At 40.7% G+C, this 14,321-nt stretch overlaps 1 protein-coding gene across 5 annotated transcripts in view; it reads left to right on the top strand.

Annotated features, from left to right (window-relative positions):
• Positions 1 to 14,321, top strand: part of SORT1 (sortilin 1) — a 67,576-nt gene that overhangs the window by 6,896 nt on the left and 46,359 nt on the right. Inside the window, exon 1 of one of the 5 annotated variants that reach the window (XM_042953261.1) lies at positions 6,908 to 7,390. The exons of the other annotated variants lie outside the window; for them this stretch is intronic. Coding sequence (XP_042809195.1) covers positions 7,388 to 7,390 — 3 coding nt within the window. The 5' untranslated portion in view covers positions 6,908 to 7,387. Of the gene's footprint in view, positions 1 to 6,907; positions 7,391 to 14,321 lie in introns of those variants that run through there. 5 annotated transcript variants of the gene reach the window in all.

Below are 14,321 nucleotides of genomic sequence, written 5' to 3'. Positions count from 1 at the left end.
ATAGCTATGTGATTCATGGACAGTCACTTAACTTCTATGACCTTTATAAGTTTTCAAACTAGATAAGCAGCTTTAGGATTATTTGGTGGGTCAAATATGAAGTTCTATCAAAATGTTTTGTTAAACGTATTATGTGGGTGTCATTCATTTAAGCACTTACTAAACTGTATAGTGGAGTTCAGGCCTGTGCATCATCACAGGTAAACATTAAAGATATCCTCATTGGTGCTACTTTAAGGGTTTAGGTGTTCAGAGATGGCTTGATGAGAGTTTGGAAGAATTTTTGAAGAAGGCTTGACCACTACAGTGCGGTTGTCTGGGAAGGCCTCCTAGATGAAGAGAGAAGCAAGGTATGGAGGTGATTATTAAGGAGATCTGTAAAGGCATGATGGAGGGAAATCCAAGATATGCTCAGGGAATGGTCAATGGAAAGATGAGGAGTATGTCTAAGCTTTCCAGAAGAACATATAGAAAAGTCAAAAAAGGTAGCTCTTGGGCAGGGATGAGAAGAGGAAAGAGAGGGGATGTCTGGGCAGGGAATTTTGTGTTGGGACTTACATCTTTTAGTGCTAGAGAGGGAGCTAGAGGTGGAGAAACCAGAGGTGGAAATGGGGAGCCAAGAAGAGTTATCCTTTTTAGAAGTTGACCATTGCTGTGGTCTTGAAGAATGCATCCAACAGGAGAATGGAATAGAGGGCAGTACAGACCACCTTTTATACTTGAAATGCTGAAGGTTCTAAGGAACACTCCTGGACTCCTGGACCTTATTGGAGGAGGATGTGAGCCAAGGCATGAGAAACCCAGGAGCTATAAGACGAAGCCGAGGAACAGATTTCTCTGTTCTGAACATTTGTGAACAAGCATAAGGGTGAATTCTTGCTGATAATGTGCTAAACAGTTTGAATCATAGATTGTTAGGCTGATTAGCTGGTCATATCTCTTTTACTGATGAGGCTAAATTACTTGCATGTGGGCCAAGAACTGAGAGTAGAACACAGATGTCCCAACGTGGTGCTACATTTGGAAGTGTTTCATAGAGACGTTTTAAATCAATGCGTTTGCTTTAGGGATAAGGCAAGGTTATAGACCCCTGATGTAAGTCATATAGTTATGAATTCTTCTCTGCTCCTTAAGGTCATTGTACCCTCAGCAGAACTCAATTAGCCTTTTTATTTTTTATTTTATATTTATTTTTGAGGACAGAGACAATGTGAGTGGGAGAGGGGCAGAGAGAGAGGCAGAGAGAGAATCCCAAGCCAGCTCCGCGCTTACAGCACAGAGCCCAACATAGGTCTTGAACTCACGAAACTGTGAGACAATGACCTGAGCCAAAACCAAGAGTTGGATACTTGACTAACTGAGCCACCCAGGCACCTGTCAGCCTTTTTAAACCTCAGTTTCCCATCATATAAAATGGAGCATTATCAGAGGCTTTGAAGAGAAAATGTTTTGAACACCTTGAAGTACCATATATGTGTTATTTATGTCATTTCTTAATAAGCCTGTTGATCTGTTCTTGAGACCACAGGCCCGAATGTCAACCAAATGATCCTGATAAATACCAACTCCAGGGGAACACGTGCATAAGCGGAGATACATGAGATGAGGTGGTTTTATCACTTGGCAGGGTTGGGTGACAGGCTTGGGCGGGGGTGGCAAGAAGGAAAGTGAGTCAAGATTGGCAGAAATATGAGAAGCGTATGTGTTCTTTTTATAACCTTCATGATTACATCAAAATTTTAACTTGTTAATATGATCGACAGTTTTTTGAGGCAGTGGTTAGGAGGGAACATGATCTCAGGTCAGACCTGGCTGGATTCAAACATCAATGGTGATCATGGGCGGATTAATCTTGGTGAACCTTAGTCCTTTCGTCTATAAAATGGGTAGACTACTCTCTGTGTCTTAGGGTCATGTGAAGAGAAAATGAGACATGGGATATAGTGTGTATTCATCCTTTATCATATCTTATAATGATTATTTCCACACAGCTTCTGATGCATCCCAGTTAGATGCTCAAATATTTGTGTATGCACTTAACTTTTTTTTTTTTTTCATAGCTGTAATATTCCTAAGAGAGTTATTATGGCTACTCACAGGAACCAAATCTGGATTAAGAAATATGTACCACCTATGTCCTTGGATTTGGGATTTTAAGAAAAAGGGTATAAGGTGAAAGAGAGATTATTTGACCAAAGTGTCGTTTCTGAAGTTATGGGAGATGAAAGGGGGAAATCATAATCCCACCATCATCAGCCACCGGCTCATTGGGTTCTATTAATTTCAAGTATATGTAGCTATTTACTTATAGTTTTAAGGAATTCACAATTAGAACAAATAAGACTACTTATCATTTCATAGCTACTTTTCTTTCATTAAGCTTTAGTTTATTAGAGTTAGCGTCTGTGGTTTCTAGTTGACAGCCCTGAAATGGCACCTTACCTGTTTCACCCTCATTTGGTAACTGAGCAGCCACTGTTAGCTTTGCACTGTGCCATCTTCTGTGGACTTTTAAGAAATATTAACAAGATGTGATCCGTACTTCTCAGGAACTTTGCTGGGAAGCAGAGCAGACCAGAATGTCAATGGAATTATTTTTTATTATGTGCATATCTCTTTAGGCTAACATTTCACCACTTCCTGACCTCTGTTAACCCTCTGTTCCACTTAGTGCGACCTTTTCACCAGTCCCTTGAGCTCATCATGTGCTAGGCTGCTTCTCCATCTTTGTGCGCATGGCTTTTCTTCCCATCTGAATGCCCTTCTAGCTCTAGGTGCTTTCTTCTGTTCTTTCCTACCACATTTAACTATGCCATGTGATCTAGCACTTAACTGTAGTATTCTGTCTTGTATTCACTCTCATTTATTAAATTTCTTATTCCCCAGATTATAAACTTCTTAAAGGTAGGAGCGATGCTTGCACGATTCTTTCACCACGTTTGCCTCATACAGTGCTGGGGGAGACTGCAGTGTGTGGTCTGGAGTAAGGAGTTTGAATCTTTGCTCTGCAACTTACAAACTCTGTGACTCTGGACAAATGACTTAACCTCTTTGAACCTACTGCTTCATCTATAAAGTAGTAGTGTGTTATATATCATAGGCGCTCAGTTAAACTTCAGTGCCATTACTGTTTTTCTGTACTTAACAGTCGCTAATTGCCCACCTTCCAAAACTTAGGCATTGGTCCTGGGACGTGATGGTGAAACACAGCAGACAAGATCCCTTCTTTTATGAACCAGCAGGACAAAAATGAAAATTAAACAAATACTAATTATAAGTACAGTAACTACCCACAAGAACAAAAGTAACTACAGGAGAATAACTGACAGAGGGCCTTTTAGTCTGGGGGCATTAAGAAGGACTTACTGAGAAATTATTTAAATTGATACTTGAAAATGAATAGAATTTTATCAGGAGGAGTATCCCAGGCAGAGAGAACTATATGTTCAAAGGCTTCAGGCTGGAAAGAGCTTGGTATGCCCTACGATCTGGAAGAAGGCCCGTGTGGTTGTAGCAGAGGCTGTGAGGGTTTAGCCCCCACCTGTATTGGGGAGTGGCTGGCAGCTGGGACCCATCCCTTATCACTGTCTTTTCTTTGAAGTGGGACTAGGATGTAAAAAGTAAATGCTAACTGTTTTGAAACTTAGCTCATTTATTGGGCATAATCAGAATTGAATTATCTCATGAAAGTGAATTTTTCAAAAACTAAGCCTATCCTTTTAAATGCTAGAGATTTTTTGTTTTTGTTTAATGGAAACTCTTCTAAAATATTTCTCTGCCTTCTTAGTCAACAGTATGACCCTGGATCATTTAGGAAGAGATTAAATTATGCTATCCCACCACTCACATTATTTTATTTTGTTATTTTATTTATTTTTTTAAAGCATTAGAGTTACTTTTATTTGTACCCCCCACAATACAAGTTCTCCATGTACTAAGGATTATCAGTAAATGTCCCTTCAGTGGTTGACCACAGAAGGCTGAAGTTCTTTATAATATAGTACAAGTCATTTTTTATTCTCTCTCGCACATTCAATGTAGAATCTATCAGCAAATACTGTATTTTCTGATTCCAGACACACTTTAAATCCATCTACTTCTCTCCATTTCCATTGGCTAGCACTCCATTTCAAGCCACTGTAATCTTTCACACAGATTCATGCAATTGTCTCCTCATTTGTATCCTCTTTTTCATTCTTGGTTCTCTAGTCTATTTGCTTTTTTTTTTTTTTAATTTTATTTTTTTAAATTTACATCCAAGTTAGTTAGCATATAGTGCAACAATGATTTCAGTAGATTCTTTAATGCCCCTTACCCATTTAGCCCATCCCCCCTCCCAAAACCCCTCCAGTAAGTTTGTTCTCCATATTTAAGAGTCTCTTATGTTTTGTCCCCCTCCCTGTTTTTATATTATTTTTGCTTCCCTTCCCTTATGTTCACCTGTTTTGTCTCTTGAAGTCCTCACATGAGTGAAATCATATGATATTTGTCTTTCTCTGACTAATTTCACGTAGCATAATACCCTCCAGTTCCATCCACGTAGTTGCAAATGGCAAGATTTCATTCTTTTTGATTGCTGAGTAATATTCCATTATATATATACCACATCTTCTTTATCCATTCATCCATCCATGGACATTTGGGCTCTTTCCATACTTTGACTATTGTTGATAGTGCTGCTATCAACATGGGGGTGCATGTGTCCCTTCGAAACAGCACACCTGTATCCCTTAGATAAATGCCTAGTAGTGTAATTGCTGGGTCGTAGGGTAGTTCTGTTTTTAGTTGCTTTTTTTTTTTTAATTTTTAAAAAATGTTTATTTATTTTTGAGAGAGAGACAAAGACAGAGACAGAGCACGACCTGGAGAGGGCAGAGAGAAAGGGAGACACGGAATTCGAAGCAGGCTCCAGGATCCGAGCTGTCAGCACAGAGCCCAATGCGGGGCTCAAACCTACGGACTGGGAGATCATGACCAGAGCTGAAGTCAGATGCTCAACCAACTGAGCCACCCAAGCGCCCCTGTTTTTAGTTTTTTGAGGAACCTCCATACTGTTTCCCAGAGTGGCTGCGCCAGCTTGCATTCCCATATTTTTTTTTTTTTTAATGTTTATTTATTTATTTATTTTGAGAGAGAGTGCACGAACAGGGGAGGGGCAGAGACAGAGAATCTCAAGCAGGCTCCACACCATCAGCACAGAGCCGATGCAGGGCTTGAACCCACGAACCTGGAAATCATGACCTGAGCCGAAATCAAGTCAGACGCCTGACTGAGCCACCCAGGTGCCCCACCACTCACATTATTTTATTAAAATTTTTTTAATGTTTATTTATTTTTGAGAGAGAGAGAGAGAGACAGAGTGCGAGCAGGGGAGGGGCAGAGAGAGGGAGACACAGAAACCAAAGCAGGCTCCAGGCTCTGAGATGTCAGCACAGACCCCGATGCGGGGCTCGAACTCACGGTCGGCGAGATCATGACCTGAGCTGAAGTTGGTCGCTTAACCAACTGAGCCACCCAGGCACCCCTCACATTATTTTAATATGGTGTGGTATTCATGCCCTCAAGAGCTGTTGAGAATGTGGAGCTGTTTTCTCCCCTTTTGTACGGCCTGTTGTCTGTTCGTTGAAGTTTACTTTTTTTCCTACAGAAGTGATAGACCCCTTGCAATATCCTGTTCCTCTTTGCTGCTGATTCCGTCTTGAGATACACTATCCCCCAAATTTTATTTGCTTCTTCTGTAAACTAAGAAAATGGATTCCTAATGTTAGACCATCCTAGCAAGTTTAGCAAATTGACTTAGAGTGATGGTCTGCAGGTTTATCTTAGAGGTCAAATGCATAGATTTCTACTGCACAGACCCTGGCACCAGAAGTCTCCCTTGCTTCCTTCCAGTGAGCATTCGGCTCTTTGGGGCTTCTGTGTAACGCAGGTTGCTGTTGCCCACCCCCAGCCCCCCTTTGCAACACTAGAGTGTTATGGAGCAGGCAGCTGAATTTGTTTGTTTGTTTATTTGTTTAAACAGAGCAGTGGAAAAGCAAACTGAGCGGTTAAATTATTGATGAGTCATAGAATCTTAAAGAACTAGAAATGTCACTCCAGCCCCCTTGCCTTGGTGGTGAAGTTAGGTTGTGTCGCTCACGCTCCACACAGCTTTCAGCAGAGCTGGAAATAAAATTCAGGTTGAATATTATCCCATTGCTCTCCTGTGTATCATCCCGCCTTGCAGAAGACTCTGAATAATTGAGTAGGTATGAAAACTTGTGTAATATTTGGTGTTTAGGTGTTTCATTTCTAAGAATAGTCTCCATGAGAACTGGAACATTTGTGATCTTATTTTTAGCTCATGTTTTATGATCCTTGCAGCGCCTTATTTAACAGAACTGAATTCTGTTAAGATTTTCTCCCTGCCTGCGAGAGCATCACCTAAGTTGTGTTCCAGACCTCTTTTGGACATCACTGTGTCCTTTCTGTCCCTGTGTTCCCTAGTTGGGGTTTGGAAGCCTGAATCTTAAATTCCCAGCTTTTATGGAATCACCAGGGCCTTGCCTTTTTATGTTATTTCATTTGATTCTTATTATTCCAGTGAGTGAAGGAGCATAATTCAGTTTTACTCTGGAGGAAATGGATGCCCAAGAGAGAAAATAATTTGTGCCTGTTTTTCCAACCAGCTAATAACTGGACTGGGCTTTCGCACCCACTTCTGTGGTTTTATTTTCACTATTACAGGCTGCCGTCTATAGATTAAAGGTCTAGCATGTTTCGCCTTCATTTTTAGACTTCTGTAGGAAGTGTGTTTTGGGGTATAAATGCTCCACAAGCACAGAATGTGTATTATTACTTCTGTTTCCCCAGTGCTCCAAATAGGGCATGGCCCATGGTAGACACACAGATGTACTTGTCACAAGAAGGAATCTGTGTGAACGATGCCATCATGGGATTCATTCCCTCGTTTACTAGCCAGAGAGATGGTTCCTGATGGCAGGACAGTTGGGTCATCTGCAAGTGCCTTTTCATCTGGGCCTGGCCCTGTGAACCTGACCCACACTTGGTTGTCCAGTGTTGGTTCTTCCAGTATTTTACTTTTGATCAGGTGTGTAACTAAAGACAGGCAGAAGTTTCTCGTTACCAAGTGGTTGTTTTTTTGTTTTTGTTTTTTTTCCAAGCTACAGTGACTGTCAGGACTAACTTTAAGTTCTCTAAGCTATAGCAACAGTAATTGGGCTTCTGGTTTAATTAGATGTGAAGACAAAGTTATCCCCCTAAAGAATGTTGTGGTTTGTGGCCTTTCTCTTTTTCCAGGTGGAACTAGCAGTTGGCCACAGGACCAGAGAAATGGACATTTGTGGTAATTCATGGTCTCTAAAATGTGTGGACCTCAGTCTTTAAAATGGTAGGCAATAAATGCATGGATAAATCTTACCGCCAGCTGTCAAGGTGGATGTATTTCAGAGAAGGTGTTACAAGTTGTCCCTTACTCTCTTAACATAATGAATCCCTGAAAACCAATTTGGTTATAAATGCCAGCCAGTGATTCCCTGCTGCCCAGAGCTTCCCTACTGGGGGGCAGTAAACGGCTGTCAGTACCATCTGGGACACTAGAAATCACTGTTCAACAGGTGATGAACAGAAGACTGTGAGTATATCAGTGAATAATGATGTTAAGATGTGGTATTAGGGAGTCTACCTCAAATCAAGACCACCCATGTTAGTGTGATGGGGGGTCCGGGGTTCTCTGACCTGTCCTGTAACCTTCTGTTACACCCCATTAGCCAGTATTAATAGAAGAATAAACTGATATGTTCTATGTGTGCTTTTTATACCACCCTTTTATATGTTCTTTCTTCAAAATAAAAATAACGTCTATAGTTTTATGTTTAAAAGTGATTCCTGATAGTTGGAGGTGGTGTGGGGAGTAATTCAGTCAATGCAGAAAAACTGTAAAGAAGTATCACCATAAATTCTACCACTTAGAGACAGTTGCTGTTAAATTTTGAAGGACCTCCTTCCAGATGTCTTTTATCCATTAATACACACACAGGATTTTATACACTATTCCATAACTTGCTTTGTACTCAACACGTTAGGAATATTGTACCTTGCAATGTCAGTGACTACCTGAAACATTTTCGGCAGCACCTGGTATGTTGTTTTATTGCACACCATAGCTTATTTAACAAAGCTTTAATCCCTCACCTAGAATATACAGATACAGTGATAGTTTATGGGATTGTTATATGGATTAAATGATAATGTGTGAAGATGCTTTGCAATGGAGATGGCCTGTAGGAAGTGCTCAGTAGTTGTTAGCTGTGGTAAACACCCAGGTACAAATTACATCTTTTGTTAAGATGTGTAATTACCCCCTATGATAAATTCCTAAGATTGGGTTTGTTGGGTCACAGGGTATGGGCATGAGTTCTGATTCACATCACCAAGCATCTCTTCAGAAAAGTGGTAGCAGTTGATATGCTCCCATGGACAGTGCACACAGGTGCCCTCCTGGGCCCTCTGTGCCCTCCGTGCCCTCACTGGATACGTTCTGTCGAGCTTTTCTGGAAGGTGGAAACGCCATCACATTATTCTTCTTTGATTTCCTTTGGATTACTCGTGAAATTGAATAGCTTTTCATATGTTATGAGCTGTTTCCTTGTCCTTTGTGAATTGCTTGTTTGTGTCTTTTCCCTATTTTCTTTTGAGGCCTTTGTCTTTTTCTTATTGACTTGACAGCTCTTTTCTATAGTAACCCTTTGTCATGTTGCAAATAATTTTGACATTTTTCAAACTTGCTATGTGGTATTTTTGCCATTAAAATTTTTATATAAAGTCAAGTAATCCCTATATTATGTTACGGGTTCCGTTTTTTGCATCATTTTTTGTAATGATCTTCTTGTTCTGAGATTAAAAATAGTCACTCATCTTTCTAGGAGTTTGATTATTTGACTTTCTGTATTTAAATCTTGGCTGTATGTGGAATTTATTTGGGAGTGGGGTTAAGAAGGGTTTTGGGGATCCAGCTTATTTTTTCCAAATAGCTAGCTTTTCCAGCACTTGTACCACTAACTTGAAATGCTAGCTTCATCATACACTAAAAGAAACCTTGTCCAGTCTTGGACTTTGTTTTGTTCCATTGATCTGTCTTGTTCCTGTGCCAGTAACTGTGCTAGGAGATTAATAAGTCTGTCTCTAGAAGTAGCAAATTTCATGCTTACCTGCTCCTGATAGAATCAGACTGACATTTTACATAGCCAGTCTTAAATTGCTTCATTTCTGAGCTTCCTTCTGTAGGGTATGATTAAATAATCTGAATTACTGTATTTACTCTGTGGTCCCACTGGATACTGGTTTTTGGATTGCTCATCACATAGACAGCATTTTTACATGGTTTCCCTTAATTTTGACCTGCTTCTAGATTGTACACTTGGCTGAGTGCTTAGCAATATGAAGTGGCCAGATCATGTTCTCTTTGTGCTAAATAATCTACCTCTTAGGCATACTACTTTGGAGCAACACAGCTATTGTTTTCCAGAAATAAAACATGCTTCAATTCTCCCCACCTTCTCCATTTCAATTGTCAGGCATACAGCTAACACGTAACATCGTTTTTGCAACAGTGCTTGAGGTAGACATTCCCTCTACCTTCTGTTGGCTGGACTTCTTGACTCCTACATGTTTTCATATGTTCAGTATTTTAATATTGTGGGCTATTCATTGGTAATACTGTTCTGAAGGTTTGGGGTTTTCTCATCTTAAAGGGATTATTCTGCCTTTCACTTCTTTATAGCCACAAAGCTTTGTCCTCGGCTCATATTTCTTTTATTCATCTTAACTTTGCTTTGATTTGAACAATTGAGCCATAACTTATGGGTTGATTAAGTTCAGCTGTATATACCATTGGAAACCTTGCCTATTTGAGCACGTAATCTTGTGGCCTCGTCTCTGTTTTCTTTGGGTATTTCAAGCAGAAGTACTTTTCTTCTCACATTTCCTTTTCCATATTTTTATTTTCCTTCTATTCTTACCATAACTTGTCTATCCTGATCTTAAAATTCTTATTTATTTTAACAAGCACTTACAGCATCTACTGCACACTCAGTACTTTACTATAGATGGTATTAATATGCTATTTGTGTTATCCTTTGAAATTTTTCAGAATGCTTACACGTATCTTTGTGTGTGTTCTACCGCACAACAACATTCCCGCGCCGTCTTGCTATTGCTTGTATCTGCTCCCACCTCTATAAGCCCTGCTTAAATCTCAGTATGCAGACCATTGTTTCTTTGTACTCAAATGTTTGGATTTCTCTTCTGTGTAGTCTACCCCTGGCCAGTGTCTCCAAACACTTTGATGTGTTTGGGCATCTTTACCAGTTTGGGCCATATGGAGTTGATGGTAACTATAAAGGGAAAGAGGAGTGAGGTCGCTATTGTAGGTATGAGCACCCAGGAACATATCCTAGTGGCCACAGTGCTCTGGCTGGCAGAGGTGTAGGGAGAAACCCTGTTTAGCCATTATTTACTGAAATGTTGGTAATCATGGTAGAAGGAAGATTACGCACAGGTCAATGATGTTGGTAGCAAGAGTTTGTGAATAGACTTTTATGAGATATTTGTGGAGCACTTAATACATATAAGACCTTGTGCTATACCTGATGGGTAATACCAGATCACAGTGCCTGCCATCTAAGAATTCCTAGCGTAATTTGAGAGGCAACCAGATATGTAAATAGTTATAGTACCAGCAACATCTAGAAGTGCTGTGAGAATAATATCTATGAAGAGATCATGTAAACTGCGATAATTAGGAACCAGAATGGTTGGTTTTACATGGAAAGGTGGGATTTTGCACTGGCGTAGTCCTTCTCTTGTGGCTGTCAAGAAGGAACACCCACCATACAGTACTGAGGGGCAGTGAACAATTTCAGAAGAGAAGAACCTTCCTTTTCTAAAACCTGCATTTAAAAAATATTTTCCATGGGTATAGAATTCCATCTTTACAGTTTTCCCCTAGTTCTTTAAAGATGTTGATCCACTGGCTTGCATTGTGTCTAAGGGGAAGTCTACTGATTCTTTGTTCTTCTGTATGTAATGTCATTTCTTCTTCTGAGTGCTTTTAAAATTCTTATCACTGGTTTTAAACATTCTGAATAGGATGTGCTTTGGTGTAGTTTTCATTGTGCTCCTTCAGCTTGTGATTTGTGAGCTTCTTAGCTCTCTGGGTTGATACTTTTCATTAAATCTGGGAAATTCGGGGATCTTTATTTCTTCAGGGTTTTTTTCTATTCCCACCCCCCACATCTTCCAGACACTCCTATTACATATATATTAGGTTACTTGAAGTTCTATAGCTCAGTGGTGCTCTGTTCATTTTTCCGGTCATTTTGGCTGTGTCTCACTTGGATGGTTTCCATGGGTAGGGCTTCGAGTCTGTTCGTGTCCTCTTCTGCAGCGCCTCCTCTCCTGGAGATGCCATCCAGTGTAATTTTCATCCCAGACGCTGTAGTTCCCATCTCTACAAGTCCAATTTCAGTCTGTTTTGTATCTTCTGTGCCTTTATTTAGCATGCTCAATCTACTCTCTCACTTCTTGAACCTGCGGAGTATAATTACAGCTCTTTTAATGTCCTTGTCTATTCTATTATCTGTGTGATTTCTGGGTCAGCTTGATTGATTTTTCTCCTTATTATGGGTCCTGTTTTCTTGCTCCTTTGCACGCCTGGTTTTTTTGATTGAATGTTGGATATTGTGAATTTTATTTTCTTCAGTGCTAGATATTTTTATATTCCTATAAATATCTTGAACTTTGGTCTGGCACATAGTTAGGTTCCTTGGAAACGGATTGGTCCTTTTTTGTTCTTGTTTTTTTGTTTTGTTTTGTTTTGGTAAGCTTTTAAGGCAAGACCAGAACAGCATTTAGACAAGGGTTAATTTTTCTTCATTAGTGAAGTAGAGTTTTTCCAAGTATTCTCTCCAATTCCTTGTGAAATATGAGGTTTTCTCCTTTGGTTGTTGGGAGCAGGAATTATTTCTGCTCCTGGGTGCGGGCCACATACGGTCTCCTTCAGTCCTTTCAGGTGGATCTTTCCCTGGTCTCAGGTAGCTTCCTCACACGCATGCACTGATGAGGACTCAGCTGAAGGCTTGGTTGGGAAGCCTCCATCTGTAGATCTCCAGAGTTTTCTTTCTGTCCAGCTCTTGCTCTCTAACACTCTACTACTGAACTCCAGTCTCTGTGGCCTCCCCAGACTATCAGCTCATCCCTTCAGACCTCTGGGCTCTGCCTGAGTTTTCCTCCCCTGCATTATGGTCTGGAAATTCTTTCCATACAGTAAGCCAGGGAGGCCTTTATTTGTTTCCCATCTCTCTGGGATCATTGCCTTGAGATCCAGTGTCTTGAAAACTATTGTTTTACATACTCTGTGGGGTTTTTTTTGGGGGGGGGGGGTGTTTCAGGTGGGAAGGCAAATCTGGACCTTGTGACTTCACCTTGGCCAGAGGCAGAAATTCTCTCAGAACATAACTTTACATTTCATACTCCTTCCCATCATAGAGAAATTAAGTGGGTCTGGCCTTTTCACTTCATCATCTGCCTTTTCAGAGCTTCACAAGTAGTTCTTTTTTTTTTTTTTTTTAATGTTTTTTATTTATTTTTGTGAGAGAGAGAGCACGCGCGCCAGCAGGGGAGGGGCCGAGAGAGAGAGAGACACAGAATCTGAAGACAGGCTCCAGGCTCTGAGCTGTCAGCACAGAGCCCGATGCGGGACTTGAACTCACAAACTGTGAGATCATGACCTGAACTGAAGTCAGACACTTGACTGAGCCACCCAGACGTCCCCACAAATAGTTCTTAAAGAAAATGAATTGGATGTTTTGAGTGCTGTCCATATGCTATGCAGTATATTAGTTCCTAAAATGAAGGTTTTGTCCCTGCACGACATGGGCTTCAGGTCTAGTGAGGGAGGCAGACAAGGTTCTTGTTGCTGTAATTAAAAGTAACACATATTTTGAAACATTTTAAGATGCCACTGCAACATAGGGTGACATATACATTGTACCAAGTGTGATAAATGATTCACCATATGAACTGATGGCCTTTTGCCAACACTTGTGAATTCTGTTTCCTAACCATGACCAGGTTGCCCACCCTTTCCTGGCCATCCATAATTCTTCTCTCTTTGCAGGAGTAGGATTGTATCTGTGCTCTTGGTCCCCCAACACTCCTGGATCTGTCTTCTTTCCATATGACCTTTTCTTTCCACCTGAGGTTTGATCTGTTGTTAGATCTGATTTCATTTTTGTCTTTGACTTTCACTAGAATGAGAATGTTAAAGACTGGAACCTGGTCCTCATACAGGATGAGAAATAATTCCTGTTCCCCCCAAAAAAGTTAGTTGCTTCTGCCATGGATGGATGGGTTTTTTTCAATGAGTGTATGTGTTTCCAAAGTAAAATGTAATGGGTTATTGGGAAGGGAAGAGAGGGAAGGTTAAGGGTAGCAGAAGACCACAATTATAGTTAATAAACCTGGCCTGTATTTCCAGAGAAACTCTTTGGATGATAAATGAGGTCAGCCATCCTTTGAGTTGTTCAGGTGAAGCTGGGAGTTGCTAGTGATGGCTAATAATCCTCCTTCTTCTGTGACTGGGCAACAGGAACATGTGAGTAATGCATTGACTAGGTCAGGTGTGTAGAGCTTTGTCTGAAAAGTGAGAGTTGTAGATCATGATTGGCTCAAGACTATACTGTGGCCTGATCAAGATAGCCAGGACTCCGATGGTGGAATTTTTCTTGTATCCTAGTCAGTTGTGGGGGCCAGAGCCTTCCTTTGAAAGATAGCCTATGTTTAGATGACTGTGAGACCATGTGGTCTTTCTGGTGCCTGTGGTAGCTCTGGATATTCCTGTTCCTCAAGGAGCTCATTGATGTAATTTCAGACACTATATTCTCACTCAAGAGAACATGCTGTCTTGCTCTGTGTGCAGTATCTTACAAGACACATTGCTGTGTCAGTTTTTAAGCTTCTGGTTCCAGATGTCTCTAGCAGCCCTACGTTTTCTCAGATGCTTGGCCAGCTTACATGTATGAATGGCCTTTCTGTTCTGCAGAGGCTGTGAGAAGCTCTGCCTGAGCATTTGAGAGTTAACCAGCATTTAGTCAGGCCCTCTGTGAGGCACTGATTGTACAAGAAATTGTACAAGAGCTTCTGCTGACTTCAAAGGTACTTACAGTCCAGAGGGGAAATAGCATAGGTGAATTCAGAAGCCCTTTCAGGAGAACCACGAAAGAAAATTAGAAGATAAGCAAAACAGTTAGTGTTTTGAGTCC

Source organism: Panthera leo, chromosome C1 (genome assembly GCF_018350215.1).
Source record: "Panthera leo isolate Ple1 chromosome C1, P.leo_Ple1_pat1.1, whole genome shotgun sequence".
Lineage (NCBI taxonomy): Eukaryota > Metazoa > Chordata > Mammalia > Carnivora > Felidae > Panthera > Panthera leo.
The sequence above is the reverse complement of the archived record's forward strand: the minus strand, read 5'-3'. Positions and strand labels throughout refer to the sequence as shown.